Source organism: Hevea brasiliensis, chromosome 2 (genome assembly GCF_030052815.1).
Source record: "Hevea brasiliensis isolate MT/VB/25A 57/8 chromosome 2, ASM3005281v1, whole genome shotgun sequence".
NCBI lineage: Eukaryota > Viridiplantae > Streptophyta > Magnoliopsida > Malpighiales > Euphorbiaceae > Hevea > Hevea brasiliensis.
In genome coordinates this window covers 1,185,616-1,209,236 of record NC_079494.1, presented here as the reverse complement: position 1 = coordinate 1,209,236, position 23,621 = coordinate 1,185,616, and the positions used below count along the sequence as shown (strand labels likewise).

The 23,621-nt window shown below is 36.0% G+C and overlaps 3 protein-coding genes across 5 annotated transcripts; all 3 read right to left on the bottom strand.

Annotated features, from left to right (window-relative positions):
- Positions 1-5,138: 5,138 nt before the first annotated feature.
- LOC110660992 (stemmadenine O-acetyltransferase) lies at positions 5,139-6,777 on the bottom strand. The gene has a single exon (XM_021819476.2). The coding sequence runs from the start codon at positions 6,652-6,654 to the stop codon at positions 5,284-5,286; it is 1,371 nt and encodes a 456-aa protein (XP_021675168.1). The 5' UTR covers positions 6,655-6,777; the 3' UTR covers positions 5,139-5,283.
- A 2,673-nt stretch (positions 6,778-9,450) lies between these two features.
- On the bottom strand, positions 9,451-14,980 carry LOC110660989 (butanoate--CoA ligase AAE1). The gene is made up of 3 exons (XM_058131271.1): positions 14,925-14,980; positions 12,242-12,497; positions 9,451-11,111 (listed from the first exon to the last, which is right to left on the bottom strand). The coding sequence occupies exons 2-3, from the start codon at positions 12,437-12,439 to the stop codon at positions 9,657-9,659; spliced, it is 1,653 nt and encodes a 550-aa protein (XP_057987254.1). The 5' UTR covers positions 12,440-12,497; positions 14,925-14,980; the 3' UTR covers positions 9,451-9,656.
- Positions 14,610-22,050, bottom strand: LOC131171364 (butanoate--CoA ligase AAE1-like). Of its 3 annotated transcripts, XM_058131281.1 has the most exons (4): positions 21,776-22,050; positions 20,319-20,642; positions 15,431-15,588; positions 14,610-14,982 (listed from the first exon to the last, which is right to left on the bottom strand). In XM_058131281.1, exons 1-4 carry the CDS (start codon positions 21,971-21,973, stop codon positions 14,979-14,981), a joined length of 684 nt encoding a protein of 227 aa, XP_057987264.1. In that variant the 5' UTR covers positions 21,974-22,050; the 3' UTR covers positions 14,610-14,978. The 3 variants fall into 3 exon arrangements, with proteins under 3 accessions (XP_057987264.1, XP_057987268.1, XP_057987259.1); XM_058131285.1 differs by lacking the exon at positions 15,431-15,588; XM_058131276.1 differs by lacking the exons at positions 14,610-14,982; positions 15,431-15,588 and having other exon boundaries at positions 19,876-20,642; positions 21,776-22,047.
- Positions 22,051-23,621: the final 1,571 nt, after the last annotated feature.

The window sequence follows — 23,621 nt, the reverse complement described above, 5'->3', positions numbered from 1 at the left end:
GGTGGGTCCCACGGAACTTCGCAGTGTATTTTCGACCATTAAATGAGCTTAGAAAATTCTGAAAAATTTATGTACTAACCCCCGTGTTATGGGCTTCGTGTAGGTATCCTCGATTCGCGGAAATTCGGCGATTGACCAAGTTCGCAAATTTCGCCGATGGACGATTCTGGAAAAGTCTCCGAATTGGACCGAGGTTTTGGCTAGCCCCCCCATTGTCAGACGTCCCGAGCGCGTTCCCTAAGTCGGAATCGGCAAAGGTAAACCCGAACCTTGCTTTTTCGTAATTTTCTAGTGCTTAAATAGGATTAAAAATCCATAGAATATTCGTGGTAGCTTAGAAAATTACGATTCTTTTTGCAATAGCTTAGTAATATTGCTAAGGATCGCGGGGCAAAGTTTTATAATTTTTAGAGCTTGTTTGGGCAGTTTTTGCAAAAATGATCAATAATAAGGACTAAATTGTAATTTTGCGTATTGTTATGGATGATTGATTTGATTGGCCCATGAGGGGTCGTGTGATATGATTGAACTGTTGATATATGGATTGTGAATATAGAAGTGCGTTTTTAGCCCTTTGCAGTTGGGTAGGTCCTAGGTATAGGGAGACTCACGGATTTTCTACGACGACTTAGGAAGTACTTGATCTTATTCTTTGTTTGTATTGAGTCAAATTAAATAAATAGATGTAATGGAATTGTCGTGAGCCGAATGACCTTCTTCCTCCTCCGCCACCGCCACGATAATTTGTCGTCAAGTCTGTGAGTAAAATATTAATTTTAATTATAATTTTGATATTATTAGATGTTCAGCATGCCCATGCATCACTTATATGCATATATTTATGTAGTTAAACTCTAGGCACAATTTATGTTGCATTCATAACTGTTAAAGTGCCATGAATGTTGTTGCGGTAATTTGGAGCAGTGTGCGTGCGTTGGCGTGCGTGTGATGTGGTGTGGACTATGGATAGGACGGGTAGACACGGCTTGAGTTCTTCGCTGGGACCCGGTCCTTCGGGGTAGACACGGCTTGAGTTCTTCGCTGGGACCCCGATTTGGTATTTAAGTGGAAGTCCGAGCTGAGTTCTTCGCTGGCACCAGGTTGGATTTAAGAGAGCTGTATAGGGGATCAGCTCCCATATGTTATGATTTATGCTACAGGGTGCGTGAGTGCTCCAAATTACCTTTATGATGTTATGATGTGAAAATGTTGTCTATGTTGCATTTCACTCTACAGGGTGCATTAGTTCAGATAGTTATAGAGATTATAGTTAAGATTGATATTTTACTCTCTGAGTCGAACGCTCACTCCTGTTCAAAAATTTTTACAGGCCACAGGAGGATATTTTTGAGGTTAACCTGCTTTCTCCCTCGCAGGTCAATTATCACTGTTTGTATAAACTTGTTAAATCTTAGAATTTCCGCATGTGTTAGAAATGTTTATTGGATTTGGGTCTGTAAACTAAATTATTATTTTGGGACCTGTAAACTTAATATGCTATGCATGTTTGATGGATTGGATGAGGGAGCTGAGCTCCCATTTATTTTTATGTTGATGAGTATGTGGAGGGTGAGCTGAGCTCCCCAATTGACTATATATTGTGTTTACAGGTCGGGTGAGTCAAAAACTCCCCGTTGGTAAGTCCATTTTATGGCCGGACTCTGTCCGTTTGTTTTCTTGATATTGGGCCCAAATGGGCCTTAGAGTTGGGTTAATGAACAGTTAGGCTTACTACGGGCCTCGGGGGCTTTAGGCTGGCCCAGGTCCTAGTGCCGGTCCGGCCCATAGGTTGGGTCGTGACATTTTCAAACTAAAAATGTAACAACCCAAAAAAATGAGAATAAAATAATTAAAGTTAATTTACTAAATGAGAATAAAATAATTAAATTTTCCTATACTATATTTATTTTTATCATTTCTAGAATTTTATTAAATTTTAACATAATAAAATTTATTTTGGACCTAATTGTAAATCCCTAAAAAAAGTTAAGGGACTAATAGTGTAATTAGAAGTTAAAAAAAAAACACAAAAAATTAGAAACGCAGCAGCCCCTCTCCCCTCTCTCCCGCGTCACCCTCTCCCCCTCACCTTCTCCCTCTCACTTCTGACCAAAGACCACCGGCCACGAGGCATGGTGGCACTCCCCCACCTCAGGATGGCGTCAGGCGGCGACAGCCACGGCAGCAGGCGGCAGAGAGGAAGAGAAAGAGAGAGAAGAAAGGGAAGGAAAAAAGAAGAGAGAGAGAGAGAGAGATAGAGAAGCGAGTCGTTTTTTGATAGATTTCGGCCACCAACGCTGGTGATCCAAGGTGCCACCAATCCCCCACGAACCCAGCTCCATTTTTCGACCAGCCATACCCGGAATGGTGAAGTTTCCGGCGAGTTTCGAATAGAGAGAAAGTGATGGCAGTGGCTTTCCGATCACTTTTCCGGCGATCCGACCGTTGAATCGAAAATCCGAGCCAATCAATGGACTCAAGACGACGAGATCTTCGAGATAAGACCGTCCCGCTCCAATCGGCCACCGTTTGAAAAATGCGATAATCAGACGGTCCAGATCGTTTGGTGAGATTTTTGAACTTTTTCTATTTTCAAAATTTAAAAATAATTTTATAATAATTATTAATACAATTTGGACTTAATTTATATGCGATCGAATCAAGGATAGCTCACCGGTACCGGGACTGCATTTTCAGTCAGATCCGGCTGCCCGACAGCCCGTCTCAGAACGTGATCAATATTACAGTTAATCCTAGCATTTTCAGACATTCTGGATGCGTACCAGGTGTCAGAATTGGCATAGGTAAACCCGAACTCCAAGTTGCTCATTTTCGACTAATACCAATATAGAATAAAATTCATAAAATATTCGTGGATGATCAAAGAATTATAATTCCTTTTGCATTAGCCTTATAATATTATTAAGGGCCGTAAGACAAAATTTTAGAATTTTTAGAGCTCATTTGGGTGGTTTTTGCAAAAGGGCTAGTTATAGAGACTAAAACATAATTTTTAAAGTTTTAAGTATTTTTTGGTTTAGAGAGCTCCGGAGGGACCATATAATGATGATGAGATATGAGTTGAATTTAGAAGTGTTATTTGAGCCTTTTTGCAGGTTGGGTAGGTCCCAGGTATGGGGAAACTCTGCCAGATTTTCGACATTAATTAAGCTGTCTGTTGCCTCTTTAGAGTTTTATTTTGACTTAGTACTAATAAATTTATAATTTAATTATTAGGTGATCGATGTCAGCTATTTTTCTACATCCAGCAGCCACAATAGTCATCGATGTACTGTGAGTAAAATATTAATTTTAATTGTAATTTCGATATTATTATATGTTTAAATATGCCTATGCATCACTTATAAATATGTATCTATGTAGTTAAACTCTATGCACGTTTTATGTTACATTCACAACTGTTAAAGTGTCATGGATGTTGTTGTGGTAATTTGAAGTAGTGTGTGTGAGTTGGCGTGCGTGTGGTATGGTGTTGACTATGGACTGGATGGGTAGACACGGCTTGAGATCTTCACTGGGACCCGGTCCTTCGAGGTAGACACGGCTTGAGTTTTTTGCTGGGACCCCGATTTTGTTTATTAAGCAAAAGTCCGGCTTGAGTTCTTTGCTGGCACAGGTTGGATTAAGAGGGTTGTATAGGGGATCAACTCCCATATATGTATTGTTTGACCTTATTGGGTGTGTAAGTGCCCCAAATTACCTTTTTGCTGTTATGACGTGAAAATATTGATGATGTTGCATTTTCACTCTGCATGGTGCATTAGCTTTAGATAGTTATAGAGATTATGGTTAAAATTGATATTTTACTCTATGAGTCGAACGCTCATTCCTGTTCATCATATTTTTCCAGGTTACAGGAGAAGACCTTTTTCAGAATAACCTGTTCTTTTTCAGAATAACCTGTTTTTTTTCTCACAGGTTATGAAAATGAAAATTACTTAACTGTATTATTATTATCTAAACTTGTAATTTAGAATCTCACATGTACTAGTAATAGCATTAATCCTGTCAGGGATTACATGAATTTAAGTTTTTGTATTAATAAATGAAAAATTTTTATAAGTCTTGAAATAGTTTGTAAATGATGTAACAGGGTTGAGCTAGGCTCCCATAATTTTAGTTTCTGATAATTATTGGGTTAAGTTGACCCGAAATAAAATTATAACAGTTTAATTTAAATTATTTTATATGCATATTGGGCCTAAATTGCACGCCTGGTTATGGATTTAGAACAGTAAGGCCTACTACAGGTCTCGGGAGCTTTATGTCGGCTTAGGTCTTAGTGCCGGTCCAGCCCGTAGGTTGGGTCGTGACAAAAAAATTTTAATTTATAAAAATTTATTTTACTAATAATTTAATTTTTTATATTTTAAAATATGAATCATTAAATTAAAAATTTTAAATTTAACTTATAATTATTAAAAATATGAATTAATCACTTTAAAATCTTTAAAAATTTTGATTAATTATAAAATTATCTATATATTTTATAAATTAATCCTTAACATTATAATTATTTATAAATGAGCCTTTATAATTTGGTAAGATTCTATTTATTTTATTATTATTTTAATAATATATAAATAAATGATTATATATATATATATATTTTGAGAATAAATTATTATATATATTTATTAATTTATAATATTTTCATCTATTATATATATATATAAACAAAATTTGATTAAGCACTAAAGTTTTCATTTATTAAAATGATAAGATTAAATTATTTAATTTTAAAATTATAAAAATTAAATTATAGATTTAATTAAACGTTAAGTATTAAATTGTAATTTACACTAATAATTAATAGTGAGAGAGAATCCCGAGTTGGAGCAGTACTGGGCTCTAATTCCCTCAAGCCCATAAGACATATATCCCAACAAGATTTTGTCTTTTTTATTAAATTTAATTTGAAATTGATTATTTTATTAAATTGAATTGAAATTATATCAAAATTGACCAATTTAATTTGATTCAATCAGCATTTTAGATTTTAAAAAATAATGAAAATTTTTTAATCTTGAATTATGGTTCGATCATGAGTCTCTAGTTTCAGGAATCAGACCGGTTTGTTAGCCACCCCTATTCTGTACTATGATAATTTAGGCAAATTTTGATTTATGATTAAATTAGCAAATCATCATATAATTAACTGAAGTAAACATCTTCGCAAGCAATTAGCCTGCTAAACAACTTTATAATTTAAATAAGAGAGAAAATCAATCAGAATAGACCTGATTGGCTTAATTAATCTTCTCACATATGGCAGTGTTGTACTGAGTCATCAATTAGCAAAGGACTTGGGTCCAGCAATGCCAATTTGAGGAGGTCTGGGTTGCCTTCCAATACACCCATGTCTTGCTCGTCTAGGGTCACCCAAGCTTCTATTCCATCACCTAACCTTGTGTCAGCCAAAATGATTAGATTCATAAAAACTGAACCTGTCAAACCAATACTGCTAACCCACACAGGCTTTCCCCACCCAAAATCAGTACCATAATAACCAAAGTTACACCAGCTTGAAAATCCAAAGTAGTCCACTCCATCTCCTGACCCCATTTCACTTATTGCCTTGAGGGACTGGGACATCACAGAATTCCCTTCCTCTCCTTTAATTTGCTTAACAAACTCAGCATCAATTCTTGATATTGCTTCCCTCACTTCACTTACCAAGTTATTGAGTTCTGGCTTGGACCCTGCTGTGTATCGTGCAGCTGCCATCCACAGGAGGTTTCCTAAGGAATTCTCTGACAAGGATGGTTCCATTCTTTTACGCAGATTCACAAGATGGGTTAGTAAAGAAGGCCTCTGAAATCCATGCAGTTCTGCGGAGGCAGCCAGGGTAGACTTCCACAGGAAAGCTGAGACCACCTCAGCCCTGGTGGGGCATTTCACTCCTGAGCTGGTTGCTTGGGCTTTGAGCTTGGCTATTGCTGAGGAATCAAACACAAATCTTCTAGTGATGCAATTGCCCTGTCTAAGCAAGGAACCCCACACGGTAGATGATGAGTCTCTAAGCCACAAGTCATTTGCAGGAAAAAGAGAAGCAGCAATAAAATTAGGATATATTGGTTCATTGCAGCCCATGGCAGCGGAAGTCCACCCCTTGAGAAAGGTGCCTAGTGCAGCACCATCCAAGATCTTGTGAGAAATGCATATGCCAATGGCAACACCACCGCAACTGAAGACGTTGGCTTGAATATTCGTCACATAAGATCCTGGGGCTAATTCCTTGACAACGAATTCACGTGGAAGGAGTTTTTGTATTAACAGGAGATCAGGATGGTTAAGGAATTCATGGAGGCCACAACTCACTCTGGTTTCCACAAAATAAGCCCCTTCATCATTGCAATCGATGGAAAGTTCATCTTTGATTTTTCCAGCCAAGGGGTAAAACCAAGTTAAGGTCTGTGATAGAGATGCTTTGAGCAGATTTAATCTGCTGGGGACATCAAGATTGCTGATGTTTTTATTCATGGGATAGAAGAGGACAAGTGGAGCATATGAAGAAGGAATGAGCTGATCTAAAAGGGAAAATTTGAAGGTTCTTAGGTGAGTTGGTGTTGAAGAAGATGGTTTAACATTTTCTTTGGAAATGATCTGCACTTCCATTTTCATTGCTTGCATTCCTTGAAGCTAATGGCTTCAATTTGAGTCACCATTTATGTACAGGATCACGTTCACTGATGCAAACGAAGCATTGACTGATACAAACGAAGCATTGACTGATACAAACTAGATGGGAAGCACAAAACACAATAAAATAAAGTAAAATCTCTTTTCTTCTTTTTTTTTTTTCTTTTTTCAAAAAGCACAAAATTGTTAACTTAGATTTGATAGCCATGAGATTCTTATTTTGTCATATTGGTAGATTAGTACTAATAATATTATCACCTCCATCTATTTTATCCATCACATTTGAATTTTACACTATATTTAAGAAAATAATCGAATAACCTTTTTTTAATAAAAATATACTAAATTATCTTTTATCTCATTTATAAAATTATGTAAATATTTATTATATTTCATAGAGATAAAGAGTAAAATTAAAAAAAATAGTTAATATTTCTTAATTTTTTAAATGCATCAGATAATTTTAAATAAAAAAATCCTAATGCGACAGATAAAAATAAATAGAGGTAGTATTACTTTAAACTAATTTAATTATTTTATTGAAGTGTATAATCTAAAAAAATAAATTAAATAAACACATTAATATATATATTTATGATATTAATCCTTCCAATTTTGATCTTAATAAAAATTCTATTTAATTAAGATTACTATTAAAATAAAAATGATATTTTATAAATATTTTTTAATTAAAAATTATTTTTTATATATTTTTTTCCATATGAAATCATTAAAGTCATAACAAAAGGCATAGTCAATTTTGGAATATGGAGAGAGCAAAGAAAAACTTGGTTTAGCTGACTCAAAAATTAGTCTATAGAAGTTAGTGGTAAGGCTTTATTTAATTTATTGAGTTTTAATGATAAGAATTGACAAGCATGAATGCTACCTTGTGGTTCCATTATCAACAGAGTGCTTGTTTGAAAGCAGAAAATTATAATTTTAAATGTTATGAAAATTGATAATTTAAAAAAGTAGTTTATTTTTTTATTATTATATAGTTAAGAGTATATTAAATTTAATATTTAATTATTTTTTAATATTTTAATTAATATATTTAAATAAATAATAACTCTAATAATAATAATACCAAATAAATTTTTAATATTGTATTTTTAATATTGTTCTTCTCTTTTACAAGTTATGGATGTTAGATTATAGTAATTAAAATGTAAAAAAATTATTTAATTATTTTAAAATTTTCATAATCAATGTATTTTAAATTAATTTTAATATTTTTATTTAAGATAATTTTCAAATCGTAGAATAAATAATTATAAAAATTTATAATTTGTTTTATTAATATTTTAATAAAAAATAAATTTATCTTACATTATAATCTATCTATATTATAAACAGGTCAATTTTGAATATGTTCTTGAGCTTTCCATCACCTTTGTATCCTGTTGCGAAGATAACAATTTCTGTTGCTATAGGTGCCACGACCCAACCTATGGGCCGGACCGGCACTAGGACCTGGGCCAGCCTAAAGCCCCCGAGGCCCGTAGTAAGCCTTAACTATTCATTTACCCAACTCTAAGGCCCATTTGGGCCCAATTTCAAGAAAACAAACGGACAGAGTCCGGCCATAAAATAGACTTACCAACGGGGAGTTTTCGACTCACCCGACCTGTAAACACAATATATAGTCAATTGGGGAGCTCAGCTCACCCTCCACATACTCATTAACATAATAATAAATAGGAGCTCAGCTCCCTCATCCAATCCATCAAACATGCATATCATTATACGTTTACAGGTCCAACATGATAATAATATTACAGACCATAATCAAATAAATACTTCTAACACATGCGGAAATTCTAGGAGTTAATAAAATTACACAAACATTGATAAACAACCTGCGAGGAAAGGGAGCAGGTTAACCTCAAAAATATCCTCCTGTGGCTTACTATTTGGTTTTTGTAATTTTCAAGTTATTCCGGGAACCCAATAGATGATTAGTCTAGTTGGTTAATAGCTGAGATACACCTCTTGATAATAAAAAAAATTTAAAAAAAAAACTGCTCTAAATAAAGGAAAGGTAACCCTGAAATAATGGTAGCCAAATGTCAGCTTCGGCCACGTATGCTCACTAGATTGCTTTCATGGGTTATGCGATCGGTCTGCTCTAAGTTCTTACGAGTTATAAATCTAGGCCTTGTGCTTTTAATGCACGGCAGCCCATCCAACTTCGAAATGTCATCAAAACCCAGTCTGGGCTGCGCATCATGTCTGAATAAATTTTGACAACTATTTTTAAACTTATCTAATTGTAACATTACAGTCTCTTAACTTAAAAATGTAACATAAAACTCCAACTTTCAAATTTTGTACAGTAAAATCCCTCCAACCTTCAATTACTAATTTTTCAATTAGACGCTGACTTGGATAGTTCTAATATAGAGCTTAATCAGTATTTCTCTTTTCTCTCTCAAGCCATGTATAAATTAAATCATTCTTCTCTCTGTATACAGAATAATTTTTCATGTGTAAAGAGAATAATTTTACACTTTGTATAAGAAAAGAGAGAGAAATGTTGACTAAGCGCCATGCATAAGCTGTTTACGTTAGTTTCTAACTAAAAAATTAGTAATTGAAAGGCAGAGGGATTTGACTGTGCAAAATTTGAGACTTTATGAGGTTTTATTTTACATTTTAAAGTTGAAAAACTATAACATTACGACAATTGTTGAAGTTTATCCAATCAGGTCTTCCCACAACATCTGCCTTCAAATTCCTGGATTAATAAAACAACTACTACAAAATTAGCACAGTTCCACCCTATTTTGTGCTAATACCCTCGAATCATATACTATTTGTAGCGGAAGGATTCAAATAATCATTACCAAATATTCGTCTGTTGGCAGGAGAAATTATCTAATTACAAAACCTTATTCAAACAACTGACAGTTCTAATCTTCAATGACCATCTGAATTCCAGAAGAACAAAACAATAAGAGTGCAATTGTTACCATACAATTACAGGTGATTTACAGTTTGCTGGTGCTCTGCTTTGAAAGGCTTCCCATGGCCTTAGCCTTTTTCCTTAGAATAAATTTCTGTACCTTGCCAGTTGAAGTCTTTGGCAGATCCTCAAAGACAACAGTTCGAGGTGCCATGTAGCGGGGCAAGTGATCCCGACAATACTTGATAATTTCCTCTGCATTGGCATTAAAACCTTCCTTCAACTTCACAAATGCACAAGGTGTTTCCCCCCAGTGATCATCAGGCCTTCCCACAACAGCTGCCTCAAGAACTGCTGGATGACTAAACAGTGCAGCTTCCACCTCAATTGAGCTAATGTTTTCTCCCCCAGAAATTATAATATCCTTTGATCGATCCTTTAGCTCTATGTAACCATCAGGGTGTTTCACCCCCAAATCCCCACTCCTAAACCACCCACCATGAAATGCTTCTTGGGTTGCTTTCAAGTTTTTCAAATATCCATTCATTACAGTGTTGCCTCTGAACATAACTTCACCCATGGTTTTTGCATCCGGTGGTACACTTTTCATGGTGACAGGATCTTTTATATCAATTTCCTCTAGTCCAAGATGTTGCACCCCCTGACGAGCCTTGATCGTCGCCTGCATATGGCGAGGAAAGGAAGTCCATTCAGGTTTCCAAGTGCAAACTGTCCCAGGACCATATGTTTCTGTCAAACCATATGAGTGTGTCACATTAAATCCTGCTTCTTCCATCCTGAAAAGTACCTCTGGAGGTGGCGGCGCACCACCAGTCATCACAGATACCTTACCTGGAAGAGTCCTTCGGTCACCGGCGGGTGCATTTATTATCATGTTTAGAACAGTTGGGGCACCACCCATGTGGGTCACCTTGTGCTGGGCAATACTTTCAAATATTCCTTTTGCAGAGACGCTCCTTAGGCAGATATTTTTGCCTCCCTGAGCAGCTACAGCCCAGGTGAGGCACCACCCATTGCAGTGAAACATAGGAACACACCATAGATATACAGGCATTGAGCTCATTTCATTTAGAAGAATTGCCGCAAGGGAATTTAGATAGGCGCCTCTATGGCTATAAATCACCCCTTTTGGACTTGATGTGGTTCCCGAGGTATAATTAAGCGATATAGGATCCCATTCATCAATTGGTCTTACCTCAAAGTCTAGTTTTCCCATTGCTAAAAAACTCTCATATTCCAAGTTTCCAGAAGAGGAGATGGGAGCTGGTTGATCACAGTCCTGGACTAAGACAAGAAGCGGTGGCTTGGTCCCCATCTTGGACAGTATTTCAAGGGCTCCCTGTGCAATTTGGAGAAATTGGTAATCCACAAAAATGAATTTGGCCTCTGAATGTCTCAGTAACGCAGATACCATTGCTGAATCGTGGCGTACATTGAGCGTACAAAGAACTGCCCCAGCCATTGGAACACCAAAATGTAGCTCATACAAAGCAGGAATATTAGGGGCCAATGCAGCAACCTGCATAAGTAGCAAAGCTTAATCTTTAGCTGAAACAAGATTAAGGATATGGAAAATTCACAACAATATCAACTAAGAGAGAGAGAGAGAGAGAGAGAGGGAAAGCACTTCCAAGCCTGAAAAAAGACAGCAGAGATTGACCAACTAGTGAATGTCCCAATTAGCATAAAACATATTTTCATATCTAGCAGTTCATCTCACAAACAATGTCCCAATGACTGGTATAATATGTTTCACGACCATCTTTCAGCTACATATTTTCAAAATGTCACTAAATTCAAGCAGTAATTGTGGTACTATGTTATTGAAATTGGTCCTAAATGAAAGACTCCTGCACAATAATGCTTCAGTAACAAAACCTTAAAAAAAAAAAAAAGAAAAAAAAAAAGAGCAAAGCTATAAAATTCTTGTTTCCAGCTCCAAATAAACGAGAATCAGAACTTTTCTGCATTTGATTTCTTAGAAAAAGATTGAGGAAAGAGAAAACAAGACAAAAATTTTATTCCCACATCACATCAACAAGTGAGCACACACTATTGACTCTAAATTATGATGCATATAGTACCCAGAAGAGCAAAGAAAGCCAGGAAGTCTAATTGAGGCAAGTTGATTCAATACAATATACTGTTCATAATGAATTTATTAAAAAAATTGATAGGTATTACCGTGTGATTCAACATCACCTTAAATATATTAATTACATAGTTAAATTTGATGTATTTTAGTCTCCAAAACAGCTAATTAGTCTTTTCAAAACATCTAAAATGATACCACAATCCCAAATATGCTCGATTACAGCTAAAGAAAAACTTATTTGCTAATTTAGAATCAAAGTAGTAAACTTAAAAGTATTTAAATAATTTATACTATATAAAGTATATAAAAGTAAATAGAATCCCAATAACCTAGGCTCTACTCGTTTACATCCCTGGTGAAAGCTGCATCTTAGCTTCTGTAGTTACTAACTGTCGCCTTCACACAAAACCACTTTTCCCAACCACACAAATCTCGAGGTACAAGACAAATGATCGATTAGATTAGCTTTATCTTTCCTTCAGATAACAAAAAAGCAATAAAGAAACAAAGACGAGGCAGGAAGACAAGGATAGAATAAGGGAGTGATGAGTTACCACATCGCCACGGGAAACTCCGAGCTGGGCGAGAGCAGAGGCGAGCTTGATGCATCTCTGGTGGGTCTCTCTCCAGGTGTACTTGACATCACCATAGACGACGGAGACACTGTCTCGGTAAACAATCGCCGAGCGCTCCAGGAAGCTGATTGGAGTGAGAGGAACGTAATTGGCAGAGCACTTGAGCATACCCTCCATCTCTTTTCGGACTTCAGATGTGTCCAATATTCTACTATTGCCGTCTCAACGCCAATGGCTGCCCAAATATAAGCCAAAAAAATTTACTCTTTAAGCCTTGATAGTTTAACTAGATGTGTTTGGTATTAAAATTTATGAAGATAATATTAAATTTTTAAATTTTTAATTTTTTTATTAAATATATCCTTAAAGAAAAAATAAATTTTTATAAATTTAATTTATTCATTTAAATTCCTATAAATTTATCCCTATAAATAAAGCATAAAAAAAAATTTAAAATTTTATAAGGAAACATATAATTGACACAAGCGGATAAATGTCAACGTTGAGGATGTGTATTCTACTCATTAAAAAAAATAGTTAAAAATTTGAATTCTTAAAAAGTGTAAAAAATTTATTTTATTTAATTAATATTTTATCTTAAATTCTTAATTAATAAATAAAAACAAGTAATTTTCTTGGCTTCTTATTTGGAGAATTTGAATTAAATAAGAGAAAATATTATAAAATTCTCAACTAATCCTTTTTATAGTAGAATAATTGGAGAGATAAATCCTGAATTTAAATTTATCATATGAATGCTATATATTTGATAATTAGATTATATAACCTTTCTTTTTATTGATTTATCATAATATTAAAATAAAATTTAAATTAATAATGTTTAACTTTTTTTTTTTCTATGGACTCACACGCCTAATTGAATTGGTAATTAAAATGATATTGCTCGACATATTTGGGTAAGCCTATCCTTGGGAAATGTTTGGATTTGAGAAAATGAAATACTCAAGGTATGAGCATGATACGACAATGAAATGATTCAGTATTATCCTGTTAACAGGGCCCAAGGGAGGGGGATAGGGGGAGCCTTGGCCCCTCAAACCATACCTGAAAAATATTTTTTATTTTAATTATTAGCTCCTTAAAAATAATATTTATTGTCTTATAATAATGAAAGTAATGTAAAATATTATAATAATTTATTTTTCATTATATATTTAATAAAATTCTATAGTCTTTTTATTTAACTACAATCGGTTATAGCATTTTTTTTTTTTAATTCACAGCATTTGTCTTCTTAAAATACATAGGTAATGAGTGCAATTAACTAAACTTCAATATGAGCAAAAAAAAATTTTCTGAGTAGTGACAAGAGAATTAAACTTAAGAACATTCTTTAAAATCTCAACTAATTCAAATATATATATATATAAAAGAATATAATAAAATTTATTAAATAATGTTTATTTATTTTTTAACATAAAATTGATATTTTAAACAAATATTTACACATATATAAATTTTTTTATATATTACTAAAATTTTTATTTTAAAAATCAAATCAAATGAATTATTTTTCAAAACTTAAAAATGAATAAAATTATTTAAATAAGTTAAATCAAATTTCTTACTAATTTTGATTCGGTTGATTATTTTAATTTAAATTGTCACGACCCAACCTATGGGCCGGACCAGCACTAGGACCTGGGCCAGCCTAAAGCCCCCGAGGCCCGTAGTAAGCCTAACTGTTCATTAACCCAACTTTAAGGCCATTTGGGCACAAATTCAAGAAAACAAACGGACAGAGTCCGACCATAAAATGGACTTTCCAACGGGGAGTTTTCGACTCACCCGACCTGTAAACACAATAAATACTCAATTGGGGAGCTCAGCTCACCCTCTACAGACTCATCAGCATAAAAATAAATGGGAGCTCAGCTCCCTTATCCAATCCATCCAACATGCATAGAATATTAAGTTTACAGGTCCAAAAATAATAATCTAGTCTACAGACCCAAATCAAATAAACATTTCTAACACATGCGGAAATTCTAAGATTTAACAAGTTTATACAAACAGTAGTAATCGACCTGCGAGGGAGAAAGCAGGTTAACCTCAAAAATATCCTCCTGTGGCCTGAAAAAATTTTTGAACAGGAGTGAGCGTTCGACTCAGAGAGTAAAATATCAATTTTAACCATAATCTCTATAACTATCTAGAACTAATGCAACCTGTGGAGTGAAATGCAGCATCAACATCATTTTCACATCATAACATCAAAAAGGTAATTTGGAGCACTCACGCACCCTGTAGCATCAATCATAATATATGGGCCGATCCCTATCTGACTCTCTTAAATCCAACTGGTGCGTGAAGAACTCAAGGACTTTCGCTTAATAAACCAAATCGGGGGTCCCAGCGAAGAACTCAAGCCGTGACTACCCCCCGAAGGATCGGGTCCCAGCGAAGAACTCAAGCCGTGACTACCCGTCCTGTCCATAGTCCACACCACATCACACGCACACCAACGCACGCACACTGCTCCAAATTACCACAACAACATCATGGCACTTCAACAGTTATCAATGCAACATAAATTGTGCCTAGAGTTTAACTACATAAATATATGCATATAAGTGATGCATGGGCATGCTTGAACATATAATAATAGTGAAATTACAATTAAAATTAATATTTTACTCACAGACTTGACGACAATCACTGTGGCGGCTGGGCGGAGGAAGAAGGCTGTCCCGGCTCACCTGACAATTTTTATTACAATCATTTAATAAATTTGACTCAATACAAACAAAGAAAAAGACCAAATACATCCTAAGTCGTGCCGAAAATCCGGCAGAGTCTCCCCTATACCTAGGACCTACCCAACCTGCAAAAGGGCTCAAAACACACTTCTATACTCACAATCCATATATCCACAACTCAATCACATCACACAGCCCTCCTGGGCCCATCAAATCAGTCATCCATCACAATATGTAAAATTTCAATTTAGTCCTTATAATTGATCATTTTTGCAAAAACTGCCCAAACAAGCTCTAAAAATTCTAAAACTTTGCCCCGCGGTCCTTAGCAATATTACTAAGCTATTGCAAAAAGAATCATAATTTTCTAAGCTACCACGAATATTTTATGAATTTTTAATCCTATTTAAGCACTAGAAAATTACGAAAATGCAAGGTTCGGGTTTACCTTTGCCGATTCCGACTTCGGGGACGCGCTCGGGATGTCTGACAATGGGGGGCTAGCCAAAACTTCGATCCAATTCGGAGACTTTTCCGGTAACGGGTCTGTCTGGCCGGAATTTCACAGACCCGGTCAACTGTCGAATTTCCGCGACTTGAGGATACCTACACGAAGCCCATAACACGAGGGTTAGTACATAAATTTTTCAGAATTTTCTAAGCTCATTAAATGCTCGGAAAAACACTGCGAAGTTCCGTGGGACCCACCGAAAAACGGTGTCGGAAAAATTTGAAATTTATGTCGCCGCGAAGCTCTCGACGAGTGGAGCGTGCTGGTACCCTCGGTTTTCTCGTGGGATTCACGGTTTTCGAGAAATCTAGCCCAAAAGTCGAAATGGGCTAAAAATTTCCCGAGCAAAAATTGGACAAACCGCTCGATGGATTTCGGCGTTCTTGGTGTCTATGGAAAGCTCTCGCCGAGTAGATGATTTTAGACACAAGACCCGGTCCAATTGGTGGCCGGATCGGCCGAATTTTGACCGAAGAAGTCGAAACGCGCCAGCGAGGAGAGAATCGCGCGTTTTCCGGCCGTTTAGGCGGCGGCGGTGGGAAGGTCGAGTGGCGGCCGTGGCGGGAGTGGCGAGGAGGTGGTGGCGTGGCGGGGGGGAGAGAGAAAAGAGAGAGATGGAATAGAGGTCGACGCGAGGAAGGAAAGAAGAAAAAGGAAAAGGTCCGATTCGACCAGGTCGATCCGATCGGTTCGATTGTCGATGCGATTCAAGATACAAAATTTTGAATTTTACTACGCCTCGGGAAAACGAGGTCAAAAATTAGAAAGAATTCGGAAAACTCGAGAAAAATCGTAGACTCCAAATATATTTTTAGTTTTGCCACGTGGTCTTTAAATTAATTTTTAAAAATCATCAAAGTTTATATTTTCGGAAAATCGAACCCGATTTTTAAAATCCGAAAAATCTCAAAAAAAATTCCTAAAATTTAAATAAAATTAAATTACCAAAATTGCTCATAAAATAATAAAATTTAAAATTTTTGGGGTGTTACATTCTTCCCCTTACGTAAAAATTCATCCTCGAATTTTTACACAAGGCGTAATAAAACACATGATTATACATTGAATGATATGGGTACTTGCTACGCATGTCCCGCTCGACTCCAGGTGCACTCTTCCACTGACTGGCTCCTCCACAAAACCTTAACCATAGGGATCTGTTTTGATCTCAGCTGTCTCACTTGGTAGTCTACTATGGCTACAGGCTGCTCCTCAAAATGTCAAATTCTCTTTTAGCTCTATCACATCCGGCTGTAGTACATGAGAAGGATCTGGAATGTATTTCCTGAGCATGGAGATGTGAAACACGGGATGAACGTGAGAAAGGTTGGGTGGTAGCTCCAACTAGGGGTGTGCAGTTTTCGGTTTAAACCGAGAAACCGAACCGAACCGATTAATTCGGTTTTAAAATTTAATCGGTTCGGTTTGGTTTATAATTTTGATAATTTCGGTTAATTGGTTCGGTTCGGTTATTTTCATAAAAAAATCAAAAAAACCGAACCAAACCGAAATTATTAATATATATAGGAAATAAAAAAAAATCGAATCAAATTGAATCGAACCGAATCGAACCGAACCGAAATCAAAGAAAACCTAACCGAACCTAAAGATTTTTTAGTTTTGATTTCTATTTTTTTTTGTTTTTATGTTTTTATTATTTAGATTTAATGTTAAAAATATGAAATTTTATAAATTTCGGTTTGATCCGTTTAAAACCGAACCGAACCGAAAATTATCGGTTCGATTCGGTTCGATTTTCTCTTATCAATCGGTTCGGTTCGGTTTTCAAATTTTTCGATTTTCGATTTTCGGTTTTATCGGTTCGGTTCGGTTCGGAACCGAACCGACCGTTTGCACACCCCTAGCTCCAACCGGTAGGCAACTGCTCCAACTCTATCAGTAACCTCAAAAGGTCCAATATACCGAGGTGCCAACTTGCCCTTCTTTCCAAATCTCATCACTCCGTTCATCAGAGAAACCTTCAGGAATACATAGTCGCCTACTGCAAACTCCACATCCCTCCGTCTGGGGTCTGCATAACTCTTCTGCCTACTGAAAGCTGTTTTCAATCGTTCCCTGATTAAAGGAACTACCTCTGAAGTGTCCTGCACTAGGTCTACATCATGCACCTTCGCTTCCCCCATTTCTGTCCAACACAGAGGAGACCTACACTTTCTTCCATATAATGCCTCATAGGGTGCCATCCCTATGCTGGAGTGATACCTGTTGTTGTAGGCAAACTCCAACAAAGCTAGCTGCTCATCCCATTGACCTCCAAAATCCAAGACACTCATGCGAAGCATGTCTTCCAGTGTTTGGATTGTCCTTTCAATTTGTCTGCATGCGAGGGTGGAAAGCCGTACTGAAGTTCAACTGTGTGCCAAGTGCCTCCTGCAACTTTCTCCAAAACCGAGAAGTGAACTGGGGCCCTCTGTCAGATATTATGGAAGCCGGAACTCCATGCAATTTGACTATTTCTCGAATGTAGAGCCGGACATACTGTGCCACAGAATATGTAGTCTTCACAGGTAAGAAGTGAGCTGATTTGGTTAAGCGGTCTACAATTACCCATATCGAATCATATCCTCGCGTGTTACGAGGCAACTCAGTCACAAAATCCATAGTGATCATTTCTCACTTCCATTCTGGGATAGGGAGCTCTTGCAGCTTCCCTGACGGTCTCTGGTGTTCAAACTTCACCTTCTGACAAGTCAAGCACTTGGACACAAAGTCTGCTATGTCTCTCTTCATGCCATTCCACCAATAGCTATCTTTCACATCATGGTACATCTTGGTGGAACCTGGGTGGACACTGTACAGTGTATAGTGTGCCTCTTGCATGATTTCATTTCTGAGATTGTCTACATCGGGCACATATATCCTCGAACCATGCACTAGGGCGCCATCATTGGCAAATCCAAACTCACCACCTTCACCTTGCTGTACTCTTTCTATAATCTTCATCAATTGTTGGTCTCTGTGTTGGAAAACAATAACTCTGTCCCTCAAGTCTGGCCTCACTGAAAAGTGAGCCAACAATACCCCCTCATCTGAAAGATCTAGAATTAAAGCTTGATCCATCAACTCATGTACCTCCTGAATCAATGATCTCTTCTCTACTGAAATGTGCGTAAGCGCGAGAAGATTTTACGCTAAGGCATCTGCTACAACATTGGCCTTCCCAGGGTGGTACTGGATGGTGCAATCATAGTCTTTCAGAAGCTCCATCCATCTCCTCTGTCTCAAGTTTAAATCCCTCTGTTGGAAGATGTACTTTAAACTCTTGTGGTCGGTGTATATCTCGCACACTTCACCATACAAGTAGTGTCTCCAGATTTTAAATGCAAAGACTACAGCCGCCATTTCCAAATCATGGGTGGGGTAGTTCTGCTCATGCCTCTTCAGCTGCCTTGAAGCATAAGCCACTACCTTTCCATTCTGCATCAAAACACACCCTAGGCCAACTCTGGAGGCGTCACAATACACGGTGTATCCTTCACCACTCACAGGTAGTGTCAACACAGGGGCAGTGGTTAGACACTCCTTAAGCTTCTAGAAACTCACCTCACAGTCATCTGTCCAAATGAATGGAACATTCTTCCTGGTCAACTTAGTTAGGGGAGCCACTATCCTGGAGAAATCTTGTACAAAACGCCTATAGTAGCCAGTTAAACCCAGAAAACTTCGCACCTCAGTGACTGTTGTAGGCTTAAGCCAATCAGTTACAGCTTCAATTTTCTTGGGATCCACTTGAATGCCGTCACTAGAAACCACGTGTCCCAAGAATGAGATGCTTTCTAGCCAAAATTCACATTTTGAAAATTTGGCATATAGCTGGTGCTCCCTCAACGTCTGCAACACCATCCTCAAGTGCCACACGTGTTCTTCCTCGGTCCGAGAGTATACCAGAATGTCATCTATGAATACGATGACAAAACGGTCCAAAAATGGCTTGAACACCCTGTTCATCAAGTCCATGAAAGCTGCTGGTGCATTAGTGAGTCCAAAAGACATCACCAAGAACTCATAATGACCATATCTTATCCTGAAAGCCGTTTTGGACACGTCCTCATTCCTGATTCTCAATTGATGGTAGCCTGATCGCAGGTCTATTTTGGAAAAGAATCTAGCCCCTTGGAGCTGATCAAACAGATCATCGATCCGAGGAAGTGGATACTTGTTCTTCACAGTAACCTTGTTCAGCTGTCTATAGTCAATGCACAACCTCAATGACCCATCCTTCTTTCTAACAAATAGAACAGGAGCACCCCCTGACGAGCCTTGATCTTCGCCTGTATATGGCGAGGAAAGGAAGTCCATTCAGGTTTCCAAGTGCAAACTGTCCCAGAACCATATGTTCTGTCAAACCCTATGAGTGTGTCACATTAAATCCTGCTTCTTCCATCCTGAAAAGTACCTCTGGAGGTGGCGGCGCACCACCAGTCATCACAGATACCTTACCTGGAAGAGTCCTTCGATCACCAGCAGGTGCATTTATTATCATGTTTAGAACAGTTGGGGCACCACCCATGTGGGTTACCTTGTGCTGGGCAATACTTTCAAATATTCCTTTTGCAGAGACGCTCCTTAGGCAGATATTTTTGCCTCCCTAAGCAGCTACAGCCCAGGTGAGGCACCACCCATTGCAGTGAAACATAGGAACACACCATAGATATACAGGCATTGAGCTCATTTCATTTAGAAGAATTGCCGCAAGGGAATTTAGATAGGCACCTCTATGGCTATAAATCACCCCTTTTGGACTTGATGTGGTTCCCGAGGTATAATTAAGCGATATAGGATCCCATTCATCAGTTGGTCTTACCTCAAAGTCTAGTTTTCCCATTGCTAAAAAACTCTCATATTCCAAGTTTCCAGAAGAGGAGATGGGAGCTGGTTGATCACAGTCCTGGACTAAGACAAGAAGCGGTGGCTTGGTCCCCATCTTGGACAGTATTTCAAGGGCTCCCTGTGCAATTTGGAGAAATTGGTAATCCACAAAAATGAATTTGGCCTCTGAATGTCTCAGTAACGCAGATACCATTGCTGAATCGTGGCGTACATTGAGCGTACAAAGAACTGCCCCAGCCATTGGAACACCAAAATGTAGCTCATACAAAGCAGGAATATTAGGGGCCAATGCAGCAACCTGCATAAGTAGCAAAGCTTAATCTTTAGCTGAAACAAGATTAAGGATATGGAAAATCCACAACAATATCAACTATCAGAGAGAGAGAGAGAGAGAGAGAGAGAGAGAGAGGGAAAGCACTTCCAAGCCTGCAAAAAGACAGCAGAGATTGACCAACTAGTGACTATCCCAATTAGCATAAAAGTATTTTCATATCTAGCAGTTCATCTCACAAACAATGTCCCAATGACTGGTATAATATGTTTCAAGACCATCTTTCAGCTACATATTTTCAAAATGTCACTAAATTCAAGCAGTAATTGTGGTATTATGTTATTGAAATTGGTCCTAAATGAAAGACTCCTGCACAATAATACTTCAGTAACAAAACCTTAAAAAAAAAAAAAAAAAAGAGCAAAGCTATAAAATTCTGGTTTCCAGCTCCAAATAAACGAGAATCAAAACTTTTCTGCATTTGATTTCTTAGAAAAAGATTGAGGAAAGAGAAAACAAGACAAAAATTTTATTCCCACATCACATCAACAAGTGAGCACACACTATTGACTCTAAATTATGATGCATATAGTACCCAGAAGAGCAAAGAAAGCCAGGAAGTCTAATTGAGCCAAGTTGATTCAATACAATATACTGTTCATAATGAATTTATTAAAAAAATTGATAGGTATTACCGTTTGATTCAACATCACCTTAAATATATTAATTACATAGTTAAATTTGATGTATTTTAGTCTCCAAAACAGCTAATTAGTCTTTTCTAAACATCTAAAATGATACCACAATCCCAAATATGCTCGATTACAGCTAAAGAAAAACTTATTTGCTAATTTAGAATCAAAGTAGTAAACTTAAAAGTATTTAAATAATTTATATTATATAAAGTATATAAAAGTAAATAGAATCCGAATAACCTAGGCTCTACTCATTTACATCCCTGGTGAAAGCTGCATCTTAGCTTCTGCAGTTACTAACTGTCGCCTTCACACAAAGCCACTTTTCCCAACCACACAAATCTCGAGGTACAAGACAAATGATCGATTAGATTAGCTTTATCTTTCCTTCAGATAACAAAAATGAAATAAAGAAACAAAGACGAAGCAGGAAGACAAGGATAGAGTGAGGGAGTGATGAGTTACCACATCGCCACGGGAAACTCCGAGCTGGGCGAGAGCAGAGGCGAGCTTGATGCATCTCTGGTGGGTCTCTCTCCAGGTGTACTTGACATCACCATAGACGACGGAGACACGGTCTCGGTAAACAATCGCCGAGCGCTCCAGGAAGCTGATTGGAGTGAGAGGAACGTAATTGGCAGAGCACTTGAGCATACCCTCCATCTCTTTTCGGACTTCAGATGTGTCCAATATTCTACTATTGCCGTCTCAACGCCAATGGCTGCCCAAATATAAGCCAAAAAAAATTACTCTTTAACCCTTGATAGTTTAACCAGATGTGTTTGGTATTAAAATTTATGAAGATAATATTAAATTTTTAAATTTTTAATTTTTTTATTAAATATATCCTTAAAGAAAAAATAAATTTTTATAAATTTAATTTATTCATTTAAATTCCTATAAATTTATCCCTATAAATAAAGCATAAAAAAAAAACTTAAAATTTTATAAGGGAACATATAATTAACACAAGCGGATAAATGTCAGCGTTGAGGATGTATATTCTACTCATTAAAAAAAATAGTTAAAAATTTAAATTCTTAAAAAGTGTAAAAATTTATTTTATTTAATTAATATTTTATCTTAAATTCTTAATTAATAAATAAAAACAAGTAATTTTCTTGGCTTCTTATTTGGAGAATTTGAATTAAACAACAGAAAATATTATAAAATTCTCAACTAATCCTTTTTTTCAATAGAATAATTAGAGAGCTGAATCCTGAATTTAAATTTATCATATGAATGATATGTTTTTGATAATTAGATTATATAACCTTTCTTTTTATTGATTTTATCATAATATTAAAATAAAATTTAAATTAATAATTTTTAACTTTTTTTTTTCTATGGACTCACACACCTAATTGAATTGGTAATTAAAATGATATTGCTCGACATATTTGGGTAAGCCTATCCTTGGGAAATGTTTGGATTTGAGAAAATGAAACACTGAAGGTATGAGCATGATACGACAATGAAATGATTCAGTATTATCCTGTTAACAGGGCCCAAGGGAGGGGGATAGGGGGAGCCTTGGCCCCTCAAACCATACCTGAAAAATATTTTTTATTTTAATTATTAGCTCCTTAAAAATAATATTTATTGTCTTATAATAATGAAAGTAATGTAAAATATTATAATAATTTATTTTTCATTATATATTTAATAAAATTCTATAGTCTTTTTATTTAACTACAATCGGTTATAGCATTTTTTTTTTTTAATTCACAGCATTTGTCTTCTTAAAATACATAGGTAATGAGTGCAATTAACTAAATTTCAAATCAATTTTGTGTAAAAAAATTTCTGATTTCCTCAGTGAAATGATATAACTTGGCTGGTCCAACCAGTCAATATGAGCAAAAAAAAATTATTAAATAATGTTTATTTATTTTTTAACATAAAATTGATATTTTAAACAAATATTTACACATATATAAATTTTTTTATATATTACTAAAATTTTTATTTTAAAAATCTAATCAAATGAATTATTTTTCAAAACTTAAAAATGAATTAAATTATTTAAATAAGTTAAATCAAATTTCTTACTAATTTTGATTCGGTTGATTATTTTAATTTAAATCAAATTTTGCTTGCGCCACCAATGACAGGGACGTCAGCGGGGATAAGTATATTTATGAGTATCTGATCTGGCTAAATCTTAATAGAACATATTTAAATAATTTATAATTAGGTTCAGGTTTGATAAATAGCACTCGTATCAGATTTTATTTTTACATGTTGAGTATCTATCACCTGAATTATTTTTATAAATAATTAATTAAATATAAAATATATATTTTTATTA

Bases quoted from the DNA above. Each gene is read 5' to 3' on its own strand.
- LOC110660992 (XM_021819476.2), bottom strand. From the start codon at position 6,654: ATGCAAGCAATGAAAATGGAAGTGCAGATCATTTCCAAAGAAAATGTT.
- LOC110660989 (XM_058131271.1), bottom strand. From the start codon at position 12,439: ATGGAGGGTATGCTCAAGTGCTCTGCCAATTACGTTCCTCTCACTCCA. The intron at 11,112-12,241 runs GTAACTCATCAC...CTACTTATGCAG, and splicing joins GAGTTTCCCGTGGCGATGTG to GTTGCTGCATTGGCCCCTAA.
- LOC131171364 (XM_058131276.1), bottom strand. From the start codon at position 21,973: ATGGAGGGTATGCTCAAGTGCTCTGCCAATTACGTTCCTCTCACTCCA. The intron at 20,643-21,775 runs GTAACTCATCAC...CTACTTATGCAG, and splicing joins GAGTTTCCCGTGGCGATGTG to GTTGCTGCATTGGCCCCTAA.